Below are 25,794 nucleotides of genomic sequence, written 5' to 3' on the forward strand. Positions count from 1 at the left end.
ACAATGCGTCTCTGTATGACTACAGAAGGATATAGGGAGTCGAGTCACATTATTCTGCCATCATCTAATATTCAGATGACCGTGTGCCTGCATGAGACGAGCGATGCATTTATGTTTCTCAATGGGTGAGATTTCAGCATCCTTGATGCTGCATTTCCTCCAATTTGCAGCTCGGCTGCGAGAGAACAAAATGCCCATTTAAATATTTTGGCGCACGTTTTGTGCATTTCAACATGATGAAGTCGCTCGTGTGAACGCACCCCGAGGGCTGCAAAATGATGGCGACTAGAGTCTCCATAAACAGTCACATGGTGACAAGTTATGGAGCAGAGGCTAGGATTATCCAGGCGCAGACAGGCGTGAATCGCACTGCGATAAATGATAAAACATGACTGATAGCAGAATGACAACGATGACGGGAGCAACAGCTTACTGTAACTATATTAATACCTTATGGTCCAATCGTTCCACAGATCCCCTTGGGGGCGCTCTGCCCATTCTTTAGTCCCACTCCACATTGCACTACTGACAGTCTCACCTGTAGACGGCACGTCCAGCCTCCACCTCCATCCAGTCCAGAGCGAAATCAATCTGTCTTACGAAAGGCGACATTCTCTTGACAACTGTATGAGCGACCCCCAGAACCACGCTGGGCTGCTCCCTCATGATCCTGCAGAGACAGAATGGAGGAAAGGCCTTTATTTCTAATCGTCTCACTTACAATGGAGGTCCACGTAAGGGCTGCTTTACAGGTCACTCCGCCAGGAACAAGAGAAGTCATCCTGGAACCCATCTGTGGATGTAATGGATACAGTAACAGGAAAAGAACTCCACTCCGGAGCCGAGAAGTCCACTGGGGGTGGATCTTCCAGCAAACTTGCAGATGATGGACCCCGACAGACATTGTGGAGCACAGGAAGGTGAATTCATTTGTTTCCTGGGGCTTCAATATTCATTATCAGCCCTCAGGATACATCAATATGAGGTTGGTGTGAATCCCCTGCTTGGGACCTGCACTGATAAACTACTGGAGGAGGTGACCACAGGGGGTCCTTCTCAGGCCTGCGATGTCATGTATATCAGTCACAAGGCCTAAGAGCAGGGGAGTTCTATTCAAGTTGCAGCCACCATATCGTGTACGGCGCTGTGCCTGGTAAGTACTGAAGCGACCAAGGCGCTTACTGAGGACCAAGGCCACTTCAAACAGCTGATCGGCAGACCCCCACCAATCTGATACTGATGAGCCATCTTGAGGAAAGACCATCAATATTGGAGTCTCCAAGAACACCTTTAACCCATCAGTGACCAAGGAGTTTGGTGCCTAAATGAGAAAGTTAAAATAACTGCTTTGTAATGGTGAAGACAATTATTCGGTACTTATTATTTATGGCATAGATTGGGCTTTTATATAGTACAAAACCAAACCAGAATCCATTGCAGCGGCCGACCAATGGACAACATTCATCAGCATCTACAGAACAGGAAATACGTGTATGACTACTGGGGTAGTGGGGGGTCTCACCACTGGGACCCCTACCGATCAGGAGTAGGGCGGTCTGAACGAAGCGGTGACACATCTACACTAGTGCTGTACTCATCCATCAGTCCTATAGACCGTGAATGTGTGACCACTGCTCCATTAAACTGGGGGACTCCGGACACCTGTTCTTGTGATTGGTGGTAGCAGTCAGACATACTTCCTATCCAGATAGCAGATGATTGTATTAAACCTTAAATAAAAGGAATTAACTCACAAACAAAGAAAAATGGGCAAAAGTAATACAAAATTGTAATCCCCCCCCCCCTCCCGTTATAGTTCAATGTAATAATTCTGACAAACAAACTCCTCTAAACAATAACCCTCTTAGTCCTCCGTATATAACCCACAGATCTCGTCTGACACCAGTAGGAACAGACTGATGAACTGCTGGTCCAGTGCTGTACCATGAGAAGTGCCATATTATACACTAGATATATATATATCAGTCCGTTCCTACTGAAGTTCTGGGAGTTTAGCAGTTTTTCAGACCGAGATCAGATCACTTTAAGACAAACTAAAAGTATGACTAAATACCAAAATACTAAATATATATGATGCCGCCTGCACACGGCGGGTCCGGCCCTGGCAGCGTCGGCGTGCGCTCATACCTGCCCTTTTTTTTTTCTTCATCTGTACTGCGGATGGTCCGCATAGCTCCTGCTTTTCAGCTGTGGACAGGCCACGGATCGGACAGTTTCCACTGACTTCAATGGAAGCCAACCGCGTGGAATCCGTGCAAAAATGTAGCGCGAATGGAAAACGCAGTTGGTTCGCACTCGTGTGCAGAAAGCATCACTTTTCCATAAAAATCCTATAGGCGATATTTGATGCAGAATTTCGGAGGAGAATGACCGCTCCGGATTCCGCAATGCAAATCTGCCCGTGTGCAAGCAGCCTAAGGATGAGAAGGGGTTAAAGAAAAACTCCACTTTCATATATAATTAGTATCTGAATGTCTTTATAATACAACAGCAGATACTAAATGTAATTCAGAACGGTGACTACTGTGCTAGGACGGTAATACAGAGCACGGCATATAGAGAACACTGTGTGCCATCAGGATATTCCCCCAGGATATCGCACCGCTGCCCAGAACTTTGTAGATCCAACAGGTTATAAAGCTGTGCGTGTGATCACGGGCAGACCACCATGACGCCTGCTCTGTCTTCTGATCTAATCATGGTAATCATGGCCTTCTAACTGCAATGTGACTGGAAAAGGGCAGGAGGTGAAGGATGGAGACTGGCAAATCGGGACTAACAAGAACTCATGGAAGGAGTTGTGACAAAGTGACACCTCCAATAAGTGTGAGCTCAGAGCTCCAACCAATCCTGTACAGAAAGGTATACTTCTATGGCATACATGGGAGATGTGCTGCCAACAGCAAAAAATAGTATGGGAGGGTTGAATCATTGTTTTCTATACTGTCCGAATGACAGATAAACAAGCACCAATGTCGACTGGTCCTGTGAAAGGAGCTTCACACCAGGCAGCCTAGAAGTGCGCCAAATTATCGGGGTGATGATGCTGGATGAGACACATGCTGCCTCTTGTGTAGCTTTACACCTACTGGCTGACTTGGCCTCAGAATGTTGGTGCACTCTGGCGGCAACCCAAGCAAAACCCCTTTACCATCAAATCACGTCCACTTCTAAAAAAAATAATAAAGACGATGCAAACCGTCCACACACTTTGGGCACAAACGGCGCATTTAGTAAAGCTTCCAATTTGTGCGCACAGCTCCCGTGCAAAGCTATGTGTCTCCGCATGATATAAGTCCTGTGTAGACATTCCCTTTACATCTTCCTCCTACTTGTTGCCAACATACAAAATCAGTAAATCAGCAAGTAGCAGTGGACAAATAGGTCTGCACAGGAGCTGCATGCACAAGACAGAAGGCGTGCACAGGAGCTGCATGCACAAGACAGAAGGCGTGCACAGGAGCTGCATGCACAAGACAAACGGCGTGCACAGGAGCTGCATGCACAAGACAAACGGCGTGCACAGGAGCTGCATGCACAAGACAAACGGCGTGCACAGGAGCTGCATGCACAAGACAAACGGCGTGCACAGGAGCTGCATGCACAAGACAAACGGCGTGCACAGGAGCTGCATGCACAAGACAAACGCGTGCACAGGAGCTGCATGCACAAGACAAACGGCGTGCACAGGAGCTGCATGCACAAGACAGAAGGCGTGCACAGGAGCTGCATGCACAAGACAGAAGGCGTGCACAGGAGCTGCATGCACAAGACAGAAGGCGTGCACAGGAGCTGCATGCACAAGACAGAAGGCGTGCACAGGAGCTGCATGCACAAGACAGAAGGCGTGCACAGGAGCTGCATGCACAAGACAGAAGGCGTGCACAGGAGCTGCATGCACAAGACAGAAGGCGTGCACAGGAGCTGCATGCACAAGACAGAAGGCGTGCACAGGAGCTGCATGCACAAGACAGAAGGCGTGCACAGGAGCTGCATGCACAAGACAGAAGGCGTGCACAGGAGCTGCATGCACAAGACAGAAGGCGTGCACAGGAGCTGCATGCACAAGACAGAAGGCGTGCACAAGAGCTGCATACATAATACAGTAGGTCTGCACAGGAGCTGCATGCACAAAACAGAAGGCAATGCACAGGAGCTGCATGCACAAAACAGAAGGCGTGCACAGGAGCTGCATGCACAAAACAGAAGGCGTGCACAGGAGCTGCATGCACAAGACAGAAGGCGTGCACAAGAGCTGCATACACAAAACAGAAGGTGTGCACAGGAGCTGCATACATAATACAGTAGGTCTGCACAGGAGCTGCATGCACAAAACAGAAGGCATGCACAGGAGCTGCATGCACAAAACAGAAGGCGTGCACAGGAGCTGCATGCACAAAACAGAAGCGTGCACAGGAGCTGCATGCACAAGACAGAAGGCGTGCACAAGAGCTGCATACACAAAACAGAAGGTGTGCACAGGAGCTGCATACATAATACAGTAGGTCTGCACAGGAGCTGCATGCACAAAACAGAAGGCATGCACAGGAGCTGCATGCACAAAACAGAAGGCGTGCACAGGAGCTGCATGCACAAAACAGAAGGCGTGCACAGGAGCTGCATGCACAAGACAGAAGGCGTGCACAAGAGCTGCATACATAATACAGTAGGTCTGCACAGGAGCTGCATGCACAAAACAGAAGGCATGCACAGGAGCTGCATGCACAAAACAGAAGGCATGCACAGGAGCTGCATGCACAAAACAGAAGGCGTGCACAGGAGCTGCATGCACAAAACAGAAGGCGTGCACAGGAGCTGCATGCACAAAACAGAAGGCGTGCACAGGAGCTGCATGCACAATACAGAAGGCGTGCACAGGAGCTGCATACACAAAAGAGAAGGTGTGCACAGGAGCTGCATACACAAAAGAGAAGGTGTGCACAGGAGCTGCATACACAGTACAGAAGGTCTGCACAGGAGTTGCATGCACAAAACAGAAGGTGTGCACAGGAGTTGCATGCACAGTACAGAAGGCGTGCACAGGAGCTGCATACACAGTACAGAAGGTCTGCACAGGAGTTGCATGCACAAAACAGAAGGCATTTTTAAATCAAGATTTTTCTTCAAAAGGGTTTTGTTATTTCTTTGCGACATGTAATGTGCAGTCAGCCGACTACAGAACGCTCAGCTGATAACAGGGAGCAACAGAGTGCATTCACCAGCATAGAAACCACAGAGCAGATTCTAAGTATTGGGCAACTGTAAATCAGGATGAAAGCAAGGTGTTCTTCTCACTTCTGCTTCTCATCCATAACTCTCCTTCCGCTCAGGTTTCATTAGTTTGCTGTAATTGCAGCCGTGCGATAATATAACCGCGCCAGTCCTTGATTGCAGATGCACCTGGCGCCCCATTATAAATAAACGTGTTCCTTGTATTAACATGGCCTAGTTTCTCGTTGCGTCCTCCGTATGAATAATGCAGGCCACGTTGGTCCTGATTAGTGAAGACGCCTTAAAATTATTTCACTGCTGAAAACACTCCTCAGGGTACGGAGTAAACTTAGACCCGGCGATCGGCTCATTTTGGTGGCAACGCACACAAAAATTGTTGTGGTGCAGCATCAGGCTGAATTATACCGCAGGCCCAATAAATATTGGTAGGAGGGCATCCGCTACGTCTAGAGGAAAGAAGGTTTCATCACCAACACAAAAGGGGGTTCTTTACGGTAAGAGCGGTGAGACTGTGGAACTCTCTGCCTGAGGACGTGGTGATGGCAAAATCCATAGAGGAGTTTAAGAGGGACTAGATGTCTTTCTCTGATATTACAGGATAAAAAGGGTTTTCCAGGACTTTTACTAGTGATGACCTACCCTCAGGATAGGTCATCAACAGCTTATCAGCTAGGATTCACCAATCGGGATCCCCACCGATCAGCTGATTGCCAGAGCAGTCAGTGCAGACAGCGCTAGAAGCAGATAAGTTCTGTCTGTATTGCAATGACTTGAATGGTAGCTCTGCCTGAATTATGGACCCCACTGATGAACTTTTGGCAAAGAATCGTGAGGGTAGGTCACTAAAGGGAAGTCCTTAACAACCCCTATAGCCCCTTCGTGGCACACATACAGCTGTATAGGTCCTAACTCCACACGCTCTATGCAGTTAGCACATATATAATCATCCACTGCATGTGTATACATGGCGGGTATTAGCTGTCTTTGATAGCGGATACCTGCTGGCAACAGCCAGGATCAGATATAATTCTAATAGTGGCTGTTAACCTTTGAAACGCTGCTGTCCGTTCTGACAGCAACATTAAATGTACCAAACAGCTCCGCTGCAAGGAGATGGCAGGGGTGCCATCTGGTTGTCATGGCAGTCTGGGGGCTTCTAAAGGCCCACATGGTTGCCAAGATTATTCGCCTATAAAGATGTGCCTGTGGTACGTCTTTAATAGGCAGCCTGTTAGAATATAGCATAACGGAATACTATTGTATTGTATTATGATGTTTAAGCAATCAAACAATCGCAAGTTCAAGTCCCCTGTGTCTACTAATAAAAATAGGTAAAATAAAAAGTTCAAATTATAAAAATAACAAATCTTAAAAAGTTGCGTAACCCCCACCCAAAAAAACTGCCAACACTTGCAAGTCATCGCATCTAAAAACCTATAGAAAATAAGAAAACCACAATCTTAAAATTGGTATCTGCTGAATCTGTAAAAGGTCCTTCCAAGACTGGAATTTTTTTAAAATCTCGTAGATAACGTTTATTAGATAATCCTTAAAAACACTCCCACCAGGGCTGGACAACTGTGACGTGATGCCCATGCACATATATACGGGCTTCAGCACCCCAGTAACAAAACTCAGACCAAAATCTAGGAGAGGAACGCTCTGGAGTCGGGTCATAAGAGGATGACCCTGTACATTGGGTTTAGATAGAGTAACCCAATCTAGACCATGTGTCCGTGCAGCGGACTACGAGCATGGTTCGAATAGCATTGACTCAGTTGGTGATTCTACCAACTATGAAATTTAAGCTCTTCTGGCTCGACTAGTTTCACCGCCAACATGGCAGCTCTTCAGGAGATGCAAGAGCCCAATTCTGAAGGCAGACAGAGGTTGTTGACTGTAAGAGTCCCAATTGGATGAGGACCGTCTGAGGATACTGCTTTATGGGATTACAGCTGCGGCAACAAAGGTTCAATCGCCCTATTATCGACAAGATCAAAGCCCAATACTGGTTCCGTAATATAAACTCAATAAACAATTCGCTCAGATATACACATCACGGAAAAAAACAAATTAAATATACTGATTTTTTTGAAAGTGGGAATAGCAGAACAGCAGAATTGTGAACCTCAGTGTTTCTCTATGGAAGCTATGGGCAGCCCAAGGCCTTACAGATTGTGAAAGCTTGGGTGACTCTGGTGTTAATAGCACAGACCAGCAGATTTATCAGAACCTTACAGTTTTATAACAATATATTAGGGGAAGATATAATTGATGTTCACAATGAATCTTTGTCTCAATCAGGTTTCACTACGAAGATAAATGAACAGGAAAAAAATTGCATTCAAGAAGAATGGTCCTCCATAGGAGAGACGATAAACACAGGATGCTAGGGAATGTCTGGGGCAGCTCGGGGGGGGGGGGGGGGGGGTTGGAGAGGTTTCACTAGTATATGGCTACACTAACCACGTGGTTGTAGCAAACACCACAACCCTGATGGACCCAATTATTAGTCAATGGGATCTGTTGGGTTACAGGTCGGTCGATATTAATCATAGCTCTGGTAAGAACAGCAGTCATGAATACTCTTACTACAATAAGTAAAAACTTTAGGGTAACGCTAGATAACGCTTAATGCGTGTTAATTCAATTCTAATTTATATGATACATGATTAATAGGACTGACTATTCCAGTTATGTCCGATGACCAATAATTTCCACAGGTCGAGTCTTAGTGTTTCACTTTTGACTCGGCGGGTTCAGCCGCACTGCTCGACTCTAACCTAGTTTGGTCTTCATATATATGTGGCAAACGTTATCATCGTTTTATACGATTTATTAAGTGTTTGTTTTGTTCTTCGTTCTCTTTTAGTTACTCTTAATAAAAGCTATATTTTTATACTATTAGCTTTACGGTCCACACAGTAAAGTCTCTTGAAGTCTATACCTGGACCTATACTGCCCTTGTAAACTCGTTTTTACTACAATAAGTAAAAACTTTATGAACTATTTCTTAAGGCGCAGGACAAAAGGTCACTTACTCGTAGAAATGGCACTTGGAAATTGACAGGAAAGTGCAGTCCCGATTAGCTTTGATGGTGAAGATGAGCGGCTCTCCAGTCAGCACAGCCAGCTGCCCGACCAGCTCCCCTGGATGGGTGATGAACAGGCAGGTCTCTTCCTCGCGGTCAATCTTCCTCTGGTAAACATGGAGGAGTCCAGAGATAACGAACCGGATATTGACATCCTAAAGGAGGAAGAATGATAAAGGGTTTATATAACATCTGAGTATTTCCATGTTCTTCTATTTCCATGCCCCCTGCTGTTAGGCACAGCACATTAATTCACACCAATCAATACACACTGATATAAAAACACAACTAATGCCAAAAAGATCTTTAAAAAAAAATCACATAGCAACAGTGTGCTTCAAAACACATCAATGCAACACCTCTATACAGCATATATTTACTGGAAGTACACTCATTGCCAAAAACAATCCGGCTCCAGAAGAAGTTGCTGTTTTGCTGCAGACCCCGTCCTGCGGTTCCATCTCTGGCAGATGTGTAAATGATGAGAGTTGTGATTAGATGGACGGTCTTGTCACCGGAGGCCCTATAAGTAGTTCCCCTCTTGGCCTATAAGAGGCTCTCGGAGGCTCCTTGTGTGCAGTGACCTCTTCTTCCGCTTGTAGAGCTTGTTGGCCACTAGACACCTGTACGACGCTGAGAAGAGATTTCACCCCGTTACCAGAGGGGGGCGCATTATTGGGATGCGAGAAGCTGGATGGTCGCATCCATGCATTGTCCCCCACCGGCCGTTCTGACCAGACTGTTAGGAGGTGTTGGGACCAGTGGATGTGTGAGGGCACACAAGGTGACTGGGCTCAGGACGCCCCCTACAGACCACCAGTGGAGAGGAGTGTCTAATCGTCCGACAAGCACCAGCAGCTCCATCTGTTCTGTTGTTCACCATCCATAGACAGGGGGGCGCCATCATTACACCCCTGTGTCTGTTGGAACCATTTCCAGGTGCTTGGCTGAAGGACATTTGGTCTCGCAGCCCCCATTACATGTACGGCCTTTGACACCCACCGTTGCCTCCGACAAATCGCCGGGCCCAGATGGAATACACCCAAGGGTTCTAAGGGAACTAAGTGATGTGATAGACAGACCGCTGTTTCTTATATTTATGGACACTATTGAGACCGGGGTTGTACCACTAGATTGGCGCATTGCCAATGTGGTTCGAATATACAAAAAGGGGCCAAGAAGGGAAACTAGATCACTAGATTTTCTTTTGTAGATCTAACAGTTTGTATGTTTCTCGGCCACATTCAGGGTTCGCTCAGACAGGCGTATGGAGAGGGGGGGTGCTGCATATCACCCGTGTATTTCACACACACAGCCCATTGATTTATATTGGACCACTCATACCTGCGCTTTCCCACGCATATATCTTGCAGCATGTTCTATGTTGGCGCTCCGTACAACCAATATAGGCTATGGGGATTTATCATGCGCGGCCCTTGATGTTCCTGCGTGACTTCTTACACGGCATCGGTAGATAAGGAGTGGCACTGTACATACGAGGAGGGGTGGGATGCGGTTTTGCATAGAAGTCTGCACAGTGGCGGCTTCCTGCGGTCAGGCTGCATTGTACATATACAGACACTTTTACAAGTATCATTGACCTTATCAGGAGGAGACGCTGGGGATGGGGCTCACCGCTGCCGACACTGAAGAGCGTCATGTAAAAGCCCAATTAAAAAAAATGCATTAGATCTTTGTGAAGTTGAGAAGAGGCCCAAATCAAAGATGGCGCCCTGCTGCGCATTGTTCTGTCCTTCACGGCAAAGACAGACAACGCAGCCGGCTCCGAGCCCTCGCATCTGCACAGAGACATTATGTAAGATGTGGTATATGGACTATAATGAGGCGTTGGGGGATGTACAAGCCAGAAGGTGATAGAACAGCACATGGCATCAGTGAAATCTCTAGCCGGCGCACTCCGCTCTTTTCAGGGCTATGGAATGGATCCGCGCCTCCTTCAGGCCTCGTTTAAACGGGCGACAGCGATATCGCCGCAAGAAGATCGCAGCTGTGTTCTGGGCAACATCGCTGCGGTTTCTCGGGGCGATATCGCAACTTTGTAGCGCTCTTCTACCAGGATTTTCTAGGTGGTGGGTGGGAGGGTGAAACTAAGCTTTACCCCAAAAATAAGACAAACCCCCCCTCCCGCTATAGATCCCCTAACACGCGCTGTCCGCTCCGCCGCACTCCTCCTCAGCAGGTCTGCAGCCAGTGCTTCCTGGTCAGGGGTTTCAAAAACCCCGCCTCCAGGAAGCGCAGGCTATGACTGGTTCTTGAGCACTGTAGCTCAGCCAATCACTGCAGCGATCGACGAAACAAATCACAGCTACTGCATTGAATGGCTGTGATTGGTTCATTGAGCGATGCAGCGAGTGGCTGAACAGCGGCACAGTCAACCACAATATATAGGAGGCTGCGGTACCCCATGGCAGCACAACAAATAAATCCCGTCCGCAGCTGAAAGTTAACCTGGTGTTCGTTCCCTACATTCTATCTCTGAGGCGCTTTCCTCACTGGATTTTCGTAACAGGCAGTTTTGGTAACACCAGGATTGTACCAATTACTGCAGATTGTTTGCATGAGGCCGGAGACACACGAGTAGATCCTTGCTGCATATATTCATCTGTAATACGGATGAGTGTCCCGGGCTGACCGCAGGAATCCTGACCCAAATCTTCAAGCATGACAGATTCCCATTCTGTTCAGATCAAGATGCTCTCGGTCCGGCCGGGACATTCGTATTACAGATGCACAAATCTAGTCTGAACAGGCCAGCGCGGCTCTGGCCTGAGTACAATGTACAATAAGCTTGGTAAAATCACAGCCATGCGAACGGGACGTCAGTGTCCATAAATAGCCCAATTTAGGCTTCACATCTTGGTACTGCCGTCACTGCAGACACATGGAAAGATCTCAACTGTGCAGACGAGCGATAACTAGATATTAACGCCAATTACTTAAAGTTCATGGCTAAAGTGTTCAATTACAGCATTCAGGAATAGAACAAGACTTGGTGTTTGCTTCATATAGGACACCATGGAAGACTCGACTGAGGCAGACGCAGCCGTGACTCACCTGGTCACCTTGTCTGGACAGGACTGTGCCACCCTTGACTTGGTGGAGGGTCACTCGGCCATTCAACAGTGATGGAGCCTGAAGAGAGGGAGAGACAAAGATCTAATAAGTCTGGTGTGTACCATGAAGAAAAGCTTTTTATTTTACTCTAAAGCCACAGCAAGAGGACAACTCCACGTAGGTCACGTGACCGAAACAAAGACTTACCTGGTGCAAACTTCAAGCTGCCATGAACAAATACAATATGTTGACAGAAGCATTAGGGCGCACGTAGAACAGGAAAAAATTGGATTTTATTCCCATTTTCCCATCCGGTGTGGCCGCCTTTGGCTTCCATGACTGCAGCCCCCCTCCGCGGACGCTTCCCACCAGATCCCCATAGATGTGTGCAGGGATTTGTCTCCATTCCTGGAGGAGCTTCAGATAGTGATGGGGGTAGGATGGGTGTGTTGGGCGCACATATACGGTATTCTAGCTCATCCCGCTGAATGGGATTGAGATCGGGACTTCAGGCCAACAATGAAGTCTGCAGACGTTCTGCTCCCCACCCTGCGTGCCGTATGACATGGCGCTCGTCATGTTGGTGGAGACATGGAGCAGCACCAGAGTATTACCACAGGGGAGGTGATGCCACATTGTCCGGGATGTCTCTGTACTCATTGTCCGTGAGGATAGACTTCACTATAACCAATGGCCCTAACACCCCCCCACCATAACAGAACCTCCTCCAAACCTCACTGTTAGGACGATGCCGTCACGTAGAAATGACAACAAAATCATTCCTTATGATTCTGTTATCTTTGTTCTTTCTTTCCACTTCTAATAGCAAGGTTCTCAAATGTATTAATTAGCTGTATATTATTCCCAATAGAACATATGAGAAGGTGAAAGGGAGACGGTTTTTCCCATTTCATCTTTAAAAAAAAAAAAGCTAATTTAGAAATTGATGGCAGCAACACATCCCACATAAGTTGTGGCTAGGCCGTGTCTGCATTGTGTAGCATCGCCTCTCCTGGGAAGAGAGCGGACCAATTGCTGGTGTTCTTGGAGAGGAATGTTGCCCCATTCTTGTCTGATGGGACATTCTAGCTGCTTCTCAGTTCTGGGTCGTTTTTTCATTTCATAATGCGCCAAATGTTTCCTGTTGGTGAACGGTAGATGGCGGGATAATCAGTCTTTACAATTTTAGGGCTCTTTCACACGAGTGCAGGCGATTTTCGGACGGCCATGTCATGGCCACAGCGCGGCCGAAAACTGTGTGAACGGTCGTTAAAACTCCCTTTTTTAACGCCCGTTCAGATGGCTGGGTGTGGCGATTATACGCCGCACCCAGAATACAGTCGGGCGGGGACAGACAATTTAAGCTCTGCTAAACTGCCTTCCCCTTTCCGCCCACTCACCGGCTCTTGGCAAGGAAAGGGGGCGAGAGCTAGTGTGCTAAGCTCCCATCCCGTCGGCTGTCAGCAATGGGAGGGGGCAGGAGTTTAGCAGACACGCTTCTAAACTCTCTCCCACCTCCCACAGGCCCCCATTAGGAGTCTATGGGAACCGCCGCCGTATTACGGCCAAAAAATAGTTCCTGAACTATCTTTTCCGGCCAGTGTAAAAACGCCCAACTGGAAGGCGCACAGTATGCACTCCGTTTGCTGGCTGGATGTTTGTTTTTACGCTGTGGAAATACGCCCATCTGAACTGATGCACTGGAAACCAATGCATCAGATGGGCAGCGTATAAGTGGATGAAATCTGCATCACTAAAGGCCCATTTACATGGCGTGATGATCGCTAAAAAAAAAAAAATAAAAATAACAAAACACCCCAAAAAACCCTGCAAAAAAGCGATCGTTTAGACGTTAATCGTTGTGCCTAAGGCTGCCTGTCCAGGGGCGTTTTTGGATTGCGTTCCCCGCGGCGATAATCTGGCTGCGGGGAACACAATGCACGGTTTCCATAGCATTGCTATGGAAAGCACAGCCCCCCCCCCCCCACAAGTGGGTAATCATAGGCTCACCGCGGAGATCCGTCTGCTGGCTCCTGCTCACGGGCACCGCAACGCCCGTGGACAGGCAGCCTAAATGCGCGTCCATCGTGCTCTTTTCGAGCACTGCTAGCTGATTGTTAAATTCAGGTCAACCTAAAAAGCGTTGTACGATCCTATCAGGGCCGCACGCTGAGTTCTCCGCGGGTAGTGCTGATAGCATTGTTTCCCATTGGAGAACAAAGAAGCTGAAAGCAGATAAGAGCCCTCGGCTATTAACTGAATTCAGTTAAACGCTTCATTTGCACGCTAATAAGCTGCTGAGTAGCTAGTTAATAGTTTATGCAAAATGATCGTTCAAAGCTGTCAGTCAGACTGCCGTTTGAGCGATCATCGCTCCCGTGTAAATGGGCTGTAGTCCAGATTGTGCCATGTGTGAACATACCCTGAAGACAATTTTCCATCAGTCTGACCATCCTGATAACAGGAGATTTACAAGGGAATCTCTTTCGTTATGGGCACTCCTTTTTAGAGATGCAGACATTGTTCTACGGTCGGCATTCTATTACCCGGCATCGTGTGGGGAGAATCTTCTCAATCCACAGAAATCCTGAATCATGCAAGATACATGAGACACGCAAATTAGAATGGGACAGAAAGGAGGCACCACAGGGCTGAGAATGCAAGTATATTTAGGAGATAATCAGTACTGCTGCCTCGCACTGACAACGGAAACGTCCCAGCGATGTATATGTGGGAGGCCGCCGCAGGGAGAGAGCTGAAGGGATGTGTTGTCTTAACGTAATTATCCAGCAAGGAACTGTAATTATTGGAGGCAATTTCAGTTCAGATCAGGGATCCGTTTCATGATTCATTTCATAAGCGGGATAATTACGGAGTTATTCGGGAACGGATGGGCAGTAATTCCTGCGCTCCTGTCAGATGATGTTAACTCCCGGGGTTACTGAGAAAGGAAACAGCGGAGACAAAAAGACCAAGGATCTAAAAATGGAGGGTCAAGGAGGAAACTTCATTTCTATCAGCAGAAAGCCAATTACATGAAAGCCGAGTGATGGCGGCATCACAAGAGTAACATCAGGGGCCTGGCCATGCAGAGCAGGATAGAGGACCGTTCTCTGTTATGGCCACAAGCTGGCGTTACTGCTATTATACAGAGAGGTGACTAAGGGGACTCTTAAGGAACAGAAAAGTCAACATCTTTAGTAATATCTTATTTTGGTTGACTACAAGACGTGGCGGTGGGCGAGGCGCTGCTCACATGGCGGAATACATACTGAGCCATTCACTGCCCAATCATCACAGCTACCAACCTGACCAGCTCAGAGTTTCATTAAGTTTGGTAGGGCAGATGGCACAAAGTAACTTACCTATGTACAATCTCAGCCCTCAGTGACGCCCGGTACTCGTACAACAGGGCTGCAAATTAGAAAACTTGTGAAGTTTATGCTACCAGGTCCCCAAATAAAGAAAGCAGGGCTTTGGCTCTAATTATGGTAGAGCGTCTGTCTGAGGCTTGTTATGAAGATAATGGAACGGCCCCCGACGTGACTTACATGGTCTGCCAATTCTATCTCCCCAAGACACGAGTTTTACAAATCTGCACTGTTTGATGTACGAAGTGACTTCTCATAGAATATAAGGAGATGTGAAAATGACCCCAAACCCAACGTGAAGTCCGAGTCAATAAATGTTGTGTCAAGTGGCCCATAAACCTCCAACAGCTATTCCACCTCCACCCCCCATAATACATATCCACACTCCAAGTGTTTACAGACAAGCCGGGAACAAGCCCCCAGCAGACTCCTCCGTCCTCTGGGAATTCCAATAACCCACATCTGCTTTTTAGGGGCGAGTCGGCACTCACCCATACACACAGATCAAACTCGCCAAATCTGCTAAGTTTGATATGTGATGACGCAGTGAAAAGTTAACATACAAGTTAGAGGAAAGTCGGTCAAACTGTAAAAAAGAAGGAGGGGAAAAAAAAAAAACCTTCTTGAGATTTGATAAAACAATGTGTTCCCTGTAAAGAGCTGAGAAAGGTCTTGGCTCGTTATCTCTCTTCCTCCTATCCTATTGTAGCCAATTACCATGTACGTCAATCACAGCCACCGCTTCCACTAGCACGTCGGTCATTGCAATCATTACCCATGTAGCGGTCATGGATGGTCAGCCACTGTTAGAGACACTTGATATCCAGAGTCGGTACTATAAAATCACCAGACTAACTCAGAAATTAGAAGGGTTGTCCAGTTTTACACTATTGATGGCCTATCCTCAGGACGGGTCAGCAGTAGTATATTAGCAGTAGAGATGAGCGAACGTGCTCGGCCCCGCCCCTTTTTCGCCCGAATACCGCGATTTTCGAGTACTTCCGTACTTGGGCAAAAAAATTCGGGGGGCGCCGTGGCGGCGCGGGGGGTTGCGGCGGGGAGTGGGGGGGGGGGGGGGGGGGGAGAGAGAGAGGGCTCCCCCCTGTTCCCCGCTGCTACCCCCCGCACCGCCGCGCCTCTCCCCGCCCCCCGGCGCCCCCCGAATCTTTACGCGCGAGTACTGAAGTACTCGAAAATGGCGGTACTCGGGTGCGTAAGTACTCATTACGAGTACGTTCGCTCATCTCTAATTAGCAGCGTTCAGCGCCTGGGACCCCAATTGAAGAGCTGTTCACCGGGTCATTGCTCTCATGCACTGAGGCGATTTCTGCAGGAAGTAAATGACTCCATTCACACTTTAGTGGCCAGGCTTGGTATTGCAGGCCAAGTTCTCGTTCATTTCAATGGGAATTATGCCTGCAACCACAAGCCTGGCCACTACAGTAGTAACGGAGCTGTCTACTTCCGGCAGAAATCAGTTCAGTGCATAAGAGCACAAGGCTAAAGAGCAGCTAATTGGCAGCAGTCCCAAGTGATGGACCCCTGCCGATCTAATATGGATGATCTATCCTGAACCTGGGTAAGCATTAGTTTATAAATGAAACCCCTTTAATTACATTCTGAAAATACAACTATAAAGCAGTCAACAATCCATAGAACTTTCTGATGGCTCAGAAACAGACAGACCCAAGTTATATCCAATTCCACTGCCTATTACATCCCAGAACACTATATGCTGAATGTCCTCTGTAAAAGGGATCCAAATCTAGTAGCACAAAGGACCTCCACCTGTTAGGAGGTGTTGGGACCAGTGGATGGGGGCACACAAGGCGACCGGGTTCAGGACCTCCCAAAGACCAGCCTCAGATCGTCCAACAAGCACCAGCAGCTCCAACTGTTTCATTTTCCTCCATCCAGAGACAGGGGGCGCCATCATTACACCCGTGTCTGTCGGAACCATTTCCAGGCACTTGGTTGAAGGACATTTGGTCTCATGGCGCCCATTACATGTTCTGCTTTTGACACCCACCGTCACCTCCGCTTGCAGTGATGTTGTGAACTATTAAATTGGATGCTACGGAGGGGATGAATCCAGCGATGAATCCAGATTAAGTTTGGGAGCGGTCGATGGCCCTGTTCGTGCCTCCATCCTGCCTTTGCTGTCGAGTGCCACACTGCCCCCTGCTGGTGTGATGGTCTGGGGGGGCCATCGTATACAACAGGCAGTCCCCCTAGTGGCGGTACGAGGGACAATGACAGTTCAGTGATATGTTCAGGACATCCTGCAGCCACATGTGTTCCTCTCATAGTAACAGTCTGTTCGGCTGAATGGAGACAACGTCCATCTAGTTCAGCCTGTGTCCACCCCCCTTGTTGATCCAGAGGAATGAAAAAAAAAACAACAATGAGGCAGAAGCCAATGTGACCCATTTTGGGGGAAAAATTCCTTCCCGACTCCATAGCAGTCAGAATAATCCCTGGATCAATGCTTGAAAGTTCCTACCTGACTGCAAGACGCGGATCAACAACCCTGCTGGTTATTTAATGTCTATATCGTAATGCTCTAAAAAGACGTTTAGTGTCCTCTTACCCACTTAGTGACCAAGCCTGTTGTATCCAAGCTAGAGGCGGTACAGCAGGGTACTAGAGCCTCCATGCCTCCCCGTATCACATCTTGTATCCAAGCTAGAGGTGGTACAACAGGGTACTAGAGCCTCCATGCCTGCCCGTATCACATCTTGTATCCAAGCTAGAGGTGGTACAACAGGGTACTAGAACCTCCATGCCCCCCTATATCTCATCTTGTTTACAGGCCAAAGGCGTTAAAACAGGCTACTGGAACCTCCATGCCCGCCCGCCATATCACATCTTGTATCAAAGCTAAAAGCGGTACAACAGGGTACTAGAGCCTCCATGCTGACACGTATCACATCTTGTATCCAAGCTAGAGGCGGTACAATAGGGTACTAGAGCCTCCATGCCTCCCGTATCACATCTTGTATCCAAGCTAGGGGCGGTACAACAGAGTACTAGAGCCTCCATGCCACCCGTATCACATCTCGTATCCAAGCTAGAGGTGGTACAACAGGGTACTAGAGCCTCCATGCCCCCCGTATCACATCCTGTATCCGATGTTGTAATCATTTATATCATCGTTAAAATCATACAGAGAAAGTTTAATTCCATTCGGACGACTTCCTCCAGGGGAGGGATTGGTTTTGACTATGAGTGCGCATAATAGCCGCACTTATCACAGGACTAGATTGCTAATGACTGTAATGAAAATTACCCTCCACCGAGCCATACTGATGAGCTGCATTACAGAGGGAAAACAAGAGTCTGCACTACTTAACCCCTTAGTGACGGCCAATACGCCTTTTACAGACCTTACCAACAAGCTTTAAACACACATACATCACTTCAAGACAGTGGCTTAGCCGACTACCGACAGCCAGGCTCCTACTCCAACAGCCATGAACAGTAGTCTAACCCTTACAGGTCACAATCAATAGCAACTGCAGCATATAAGCAGATGTCACTCATCAGCACTCTGTAGTGCAACTGAAAGGTACCAATGGGTCCTGGCAGCTGGAAGCCTGCCAACGGCCTCCATGTAATAATCTTTATTTGTGTAGCGCCAACATATTTCGCAGTGCTCTACTTGTCTTCATGTAACTCAGTCTAGTAGTTTAAAGAGTTCTAAAAGTTAGTTCCTTTTTTTAAGCTTGTATCATTCTGATGCGATTTCAGGACGACACTTGTCCATCTAAGGGTGCATTTACACAAAAGTGATTTTACGCGGCTGATAGGTGTGATCTTTATGTGAGCGCCAATTCTAATTTTTACTACTGAAACACACGATTTTCCCATGTAACACGATGCGATTTTCTTGCACAATGTATCGCACACGCATAAAAAAAGGTTTACAAATACAACATTGGTTGGAGTGTCTCAGATATCGCACTCACTCGTGTCAATTCAAGTCAACAGGGACAAAAAAACAAAGGAATGGCCAGCATATGAGCTGCTGCCATGTACCGGCCGCACTTAATGCACTTAAGACAAAAATAAATTTAAAAAATTTCTTCTCTGATGTAAAAAATGGATGACAGAAGTAGAAGCGGACACTGGGGTTGTAGACGGACATCATACAGATGGTTTTTGCATACGCAACACGGACACATTTTTCTATGCTTGTGTGACTTTAGCCGATTAGGTTGATAAGTCGCTCGCGTTACTCACGGATGGCACATAAAATGCCTTGAATTATATCAGGTGAGCCACCACATCAAAACCCAAAAGCAAAGTGATAAATCTGCTCTTCCAACAGCCGGTCACCATCACTGGATATTACGGAGCACATGGAGTCAGTTTGCAGGCTACGTTATTTGCCATGTCCCATTATGTTCATCCTGCACTGAGCAGGCGGTTGGACCTGATGACCCTAGAGGTCCTGATGACCCCGGAGGACCCGATGCCCCCGGAGGTCCCTTCCAACTCTACCATTCTAGGATTCTAGCTCCCCACACAGAACAAAACCATTCATTTCACTAGGATTCCACAAGTGCGCTGCGTCTGTCCCCCTGGTAGCCTGGTACCCCCACACATGGAACGAGCAGCTTGTGCTACAGAATTACAAGGTTACAGCCGACTCGCAGTAAGAGCCAAATACCAGCTTCAATCCAGAAGAGCTGCCCAGGCTGCAAAAAAGCATGAAATAAGCCAGCATAGTGCGCTTGTAGCGAACAGCGGAGTCCAATGTGTCATGTCGGATTACTACAGAGGTGGATGATGATGCGTCTCGGGCTGCGTTCTCCCCGGATAAATTAGTTTAATAAGTACAATGCTCAATGTGCTAATTAAGGGCAGCAGAACAGGACGCTCTTCAATGAGCAGCATCCCAAAGGGTTAAATGACGCTGCAGCCGCCTGCACGGCTTATGATAAGGGAGCTGGCAGACGGCTTCCAGCGGTATTGCGGATGGTACGGCTGTATAATTATAGACTTATGGTACAGATGTAACACAATGCAGCACCCGGCTCTACTACGGGGACTGAAGCCACAGCCATCATGCCGAAGCTCCAGAGGGGCCACAGCGGCTTCTTATACAGTCCTTAACATGCATACAAACCACAACGTTGTGACTTGTAACTCCTCAGCAGAAGGAGGCATCTTGTATCTGGCAGCAAGTACTCCTCTAAAGAGACCGGCTGTGAGGAAGCTTGAATACATCCTCACACTTATATGTCAGGTGCGACTCCAGAGAAGTTATTATGGAGGTACACTGACCGGACCCTTTATCAGAGACCCCTCCCTCTCACGATTGGCGCTCCCTATACGGTAATTCTCCCCGTGACCCCGGAATGCAGCATAAAATTACGTGACAAGTTTTCTGTGGATCAGTTTGTGTGAATCCACATTAGATGGGAAAATCCAGCGATCGGAGCGACTTCTAACAGTGCTAGATGAGCCAAAGCCAGGATCTCCCTGCCAACCACGTGAGGTTCTCTTGTGCGGTGGCATGGAGAGTATACGGAGAATGGCGCGATCGAGGAAAACATCCAGCGAGAGGCGATCCTGTGGACGGAAACAACTCATCACTGAAAGGGGTCGGAGGAGGATGTCAGGAATCGTTCTGACCAACAGGCTGCACAGTCAGCTGAATACAACGCTGGAGCTCCAACTAACGTGTCCGAACGCACAACTCGCCGTTCCTCCGCACGGATGGTATAACAGCGGACGACCAGTTCCAGCGCCATTGTGTCTAAGAGGAACAGAAAGACGAAACTCTAGCAGATAAAAGAGGAGCAGCACAGAGGCTCAGTGGTTAGCACTTCTGCCTTGCAGCGCTGGAGTCCTGGTGTAAAATCCCAACCAAGGACAACTTCTGCATGCAGTTTTTTGTTTACTTGTAAATTTGGGGATGGATACATGAAAGAAAAGAGGGAAAACTGCTTATCCGAAATGACACTTGGGAAGCACACGGCAAACAAAAAAGAAAATGTCCCTGTGAACACGCAGCGCGGAAGATTCTGTTTAATTATCCAAGTAAAATAGAGAAAATAAAATGGCATGTAAAGTTAAATAGAAAATATATCTACGCTGTTTGTAGTCGGGTAGCAGAACTCCCTTTTTTCCCTCTTCTCTCCCCATTTCTTTACACGTGAGAACGCCGCCTTGCTCGGGAGCTCATGTGTTGCTTATAAACAAAGGCTTCTGGCCGTTTCTGTAGCCGGGTTCCATCCAGCTTCTCGTCTCGGAGGCATCTAGTTGTTTCCTAGCTGCTCATGATATTCCGCCCGTTGTACCGCTCTTCAATAACGGGGGAGATCTGTGTCTTTCCTGCATGTAGTTTATATGTTCTCTCCGTGTTTGCGTGGATTTACACATACCAGATGAACGCAGACTGTGAGCCCCAATGTGGGCATCCAGTGATGTAGAGCCGTGAGATATGTATGTGCCTCACAAGTGTCTGGAGTACAGTGTAGCTGCGGATAACACTGAAATATATAATGTGGTCCTGAAGGCGGCCGCTGAGGGGCGGTGATGGTTCACACGGTCGTGTCCAAGCGCATGGCTACAAGAGATTGCTGGATGGATGATAAACAGATCATCAAAAACATCATGTCCAAACACGGCTTCTCACAATGCATATCGACCCGTCTGCTGGAGCGGCCTTAAAAAGGTGCGATAACTAAGCTCATTAATCAGGACACACAGTCCGTCTTCTGCACCTTCCAAAGGCCCATTTACACGTAACGATTATCGCTCAAAATTCATTCAAATGAACGAACTTGAGCAATAATCATTCTGAGTAAATGGGAAAAAAGAAAACTCACTGTTCGCATGCAAGAGGTTATCGCTGGCTTCTCGTTCCGTGTAAACGCTCCCCACTCAGCGCGTCGCATACAAGGTAAAGCAATGAGCAAGAAGCCCATAACACCCAGGGATCCTTAGTGGTGCCGTCAGCGCTCGTGCAGTCGTTGTCCCGTGTAAGAGGGCCGGTAGGGTGGCAGTTTTCAGTGGTGCTGGACAACCATCTAAGGCCTCCCAGATGATCGGGCTACAAGAGGAGGAGGACAAGCTGAAGGTGCCCAATCCATTTATTCTTAACCACTTAAGGTCCAGGCCTTTTTTGCTTTCCCCACCCACCTCCATCTTTTTATTCTTCTGTCGGCGTAGCCAAGAGAGGGCTTTTTATTTATACGTTTATAAAAACATTAAGCAATTTTTGAAGTGAAGCGAAATGGGGGGAAAGAAATAGAAATTTGCCTTTTGGGGGTTGGAGGGGGAGTGTTTTGTTTTTAGAGTTGAGGGAGTTGAGCTGCCATCAGAGGGATCTGGCTATGACTGATTGCCATCCCTGTGGGGAACACGTTCACGCTCAGCCAGACTGTGGACCCAATAGAAGAGTCAACTACCCCACTGCACCTTAAAGACAAGAAGCAAGTGGTTCTATTTGTACCTGTCGTAGAGATGAATGGGAGGGGAGCGCATGGACTTCTGAAGAAGAGTCAATCTGCTGTGCTGTGCACTGACTTCACCGGGAACATCGCAGCCACAGCAGCAGATCAGGTGAGTAGGAGACCCCCGGACTACCGGTCATCTAGAAGCACCTCAGTTATGGTGCTCATAGCTGATCACAGGTTCCCTTTAAAGTCTTTACCTTGAGTGTTTCTATCAGGCCTCCTGCACACCAGTGTATCTGGGAACGGTATCACAGAGGCTCATACATCTTCACATTGGTTTGTCACATAGAATGCAAGCAAACGCAGTGTAAAAATAGTCAAACAGAATCAGCTTCATCTCATGTTGTATTCTGGACTCGCGTCTCTCCTAGTAGGACGGAGTTTGGCGCTTCTACAGGAAAGCTTCATACATGAGATGAGATGAGAACTCACTGACCGTTCTGTTATGTGCATCGTATTTAAGGTCTGACGGTGGAGGGGTTCGCTGGGTACCATATACTACATCTCACCGGCAGCAATGAGCGTACAACACTCCTCCAGGGGTACAAGGAGGCCTCCCAGCATCCAGATCAAGTAGAAGTGTAACAACTGATGGATAACAGTTATGTTTCTGTTAATAAAGCTACAGTTTGGGGTGCAATAACTGTATTCTCTGTGGTTTCCACTTACACTTATCACAATATTCAATAAGCTAACAGAAAAGGAAATATTAGCGCACTGCTCAGACACGGCAAAGTGTTCTCTGCATGGCCAGATTTACATGGGTGACAAAAAAGGCTGCACAGCGCCACCTGATGGTGAGTAAATTCACAAGCTGCAGATTCTAATGTGCTTAAAAAAAAAAAATAATAAAATAAACCCAACCTTACCTGAAGTTTTATGAGAGTGGACAAATCTTTTTTGGCAGCCTCGAACACGGCATTGAGGTGTCTGTTCACACTGAACTCCGGGATCAGTAAATCTTCCACTGTGTAGTGATAGACGGCCGACGGGGTTTCTGTAACCGTCACCGATTTCTTCAAGATAGGCTGTTGGAATACAACACAAGTCAAAGCTCACACCGCAGCAGTAAAGGGGCCGCTTTATTCCCCCAGAAACCCCTTACAGACATTCGTCTTACATGTAGAGCAGGCTGACAGTCGGTGAATAGAATGGGAGCCAAGCTTCATTGGTCAGATCATTTAACCATATAGATGAACACAGTTGCGTGTGGAGGGACACACGTAGCAGCGGAATGATGCGACACGCGCTGCAAGGAAGCCACTTGCTCGGCCCACATGCCTCTAAGTTTCACGTTTGTCTGTACCGATCTACTCAGAGTAAAAGGATTGCTATAGGAGTCGGCGTTTCAAAAATGAAGCTTGGCTTTCACTACCAACAGGAGAAGTGACATTGGGGACACGGGAGAAGTGACAATCCAATGTGATTGGTGAGATTGGATTGTCGTTGGCATTGTACCATTGCTATTATTCTCTTCCAGTTCATCATCTTATCCTCCTATGAGCGCACAGATCTTTCCCTACGTCATCATGATGGCATACAGCGGAGGTCGTGCCTATGCTGACCTGTAGGGACAGGAAGAGGCAGAGGATAAAAGGATCTCCCCTCCACCATCAGGCATTGGCAGCCACGGATACCCCAGTGAAAAGTACCTCATCTAGGTCCCAACTGGGAGGCTGTGTGGGTAGGATCCAAGGATGGGCTGCCGACACCACCGTGGCAGTCATTCCGGCGGCCGCCGCAGCTTCAGAGCCCCGATGTCACTTCTGATGATGCGACTAATGGCAGCCGCTCCGTAAGGGGGTGGGGCATCAGCCAGTGCATGTGAGGGGCGTGGCCTAAGGTGGAAAATCCACCAATTTAGAAATTTATAAACCCCAGCAACGGAGGGATGCTGCTGGTGGTGTCACCGGTACCAAGGAAGGATTCCGGGACCCGCTGTGGAGAAGTCGGCCAGAGAAGATCCCCAGAGTCATCAGACTGTAAGTGGTCCTGTGGGCCGACCTAAATGCACTTGCACCACACTCACTCCACTCACTGGGTATTCCATGTCATTTGCAGGGCAGGGATACTCAAAAGCCTAGGGAGGCAAGGAGAAGGAGTAAAGAATGCCCAATGTGTTTGGGGAAGTTGGATGAAGCTTACACTAAATCGCTTTGTGCATCATGTACAACTAAATTACGACAAGAGGAAAAATCGCCTTTCATGTTCGATATCCGGGCAGTGGTGCGTGAAGAGGCGCAGTCTTCATTTGCGGAGCTCCAGCCAGCACCCTCAGGGGCCGCAAGAAAGACGCTTCCAATGTCAGATTCCAATGTAGCAGAAGAATTTTCACTTGGGGAACTGAGTGACGAGGAAAAGCAATACTGGTTTTCCTCCTCCAGCATGGATTAGTTGCTTTAAGCATTCCATAAGACCATGCAGGTCGGGGATGAGGCGCAACAACCCCCACAGCGCAGGACGAGGTGTTCGCGGGTCTGTTACCGCAACGCAGGTCGGTCTTTCCCGTAAATACTACTCGTAAGCGACTGATCTTAAGTGAGTGGCGATGCGATGAACATAGTCTACTGGTCTCAAAAGACTTTAAAGACCGACTTCTGTTTTCAGAAGATGACGTTGCCACCATTGATGAAATACCCAAAATAGATGCGGCCATGGTGACAAGAAGGTCGGGCCGGCCCTTTGATGACGTGTCACACCTGAAAGACTCCATGGATAGTAAGGTGGATGCAGTCATGCGTCGACCTTGGTCAGCATCAGGCCTCGTGATAAAATCAAATATTGCGGCTACTTCCGTAGCTCGTTCCATGGCTGGCTGGCTCGATCAATTATCCACGTTAATTAAAGAGAAGGCCGAAGGACTGAAGGTTCTCCCTACCCGGGCTGTAGAGTGTTCTTAGGCGGAGAGGACACACGTCTCCATTGATCAGATTTGTGGAGCGGCCACGTGGGCCTCTAGCCACACATTCGTTAAGCATTATAGACTGGACTTGGAGGCTAGTCGTGACTCATCCTTCAGAAGGAAGGTGTTGCAGGCCGTAGTTCCTCCCTAAAGCCCTTGCTATTATTTGCTATTCCTCCACTGTATGCTGTCACGATGACGTAAGGAGAAACGGAAATTTATCTTACCGTTAATTCCCTTTCTCGAGGTCATCATGGCAGCATACAGGCTGCCCCCCCCCCCCTGCCGACATGTTTATTTCTTGTCACGGGAGGTAATGTGTATGTATAGAAGTTTGCGAGGACAATAAACCACCTTGTGGTTAGAGATTAGTCAGTGTGGTCATTTGGTACACACTGGTGTTTGGAGGGGGGGATCCTTGTATCCTCTGCCTCTTCCTGTCCCTACAGGTCAGCAGAGCAGCGACCTCCGTTGTACACCGTCATGATGACCTCAAGAAAGGGAACGAACGGCAAGATTAATTCCCATTTTGCACACGTTTATCTATTCTCCTAACACAGTGGCATTTAAAAGGCAGACAGAGGCTATTTGGTATCGCCGTAAATCACACTGACCCTCAGGATAAAAGGTGC

At 47.8% G+C, this 25,794-nt stretch overlaps 1 protein-coding gene across 6 annotated transcripts in view; it reads right to left on the bottom strand.

Moving 5' to 3' along the window:
- The window catches only part of PNPLA7 (patatin like phospholipase domain containing 7), a 170,537-nt gene that overhangs the window by 90,184 nt on the left and 54,559 nt on the right, over positions 1-25,794 (bottom strand). For all 6 annotated transcript variants that reach the window (XM_066580080.1, XM_066580078.1, XM_066580079.1 and 3 more), the window contains 4 exons: positions 23,130-23,288; positions 11,421-11,498; positions 8,295-8,500; positions 539-670 (listed from right to left, as the gene is read on the bottom strand). In XM_066580080.1, the coding sequence (XP_066436177.1) occupies positions 539-670; positions 8,295-8,500; positions 11,421-11,498; positions 23,130-23,288 (575 nt within the window). The remainder of the gene's footprint in view (positions 1-538; positions 671-8,294; positions 8,501-11,420; positions 11,499-23,129; positions 23,289-25,794) is intronic.

This window comes from Eleutherodactylus coqui, chromosome 10 (genome assembly GCF_035609145.1).
Source record: "Eleutherodactylus coqui strain aEleCoq1 chromosome 10, aEleCoq1.hap1, whole genome shotgun sequence".
NCBI classification, from domain to species: domain Eukaryota; kingdom Metazoa; phylum Chordata; class Amphibia; order Anura; family Eleutherodactylidae; genus Eleutherodactylus; species Eleutherodactylus coqui.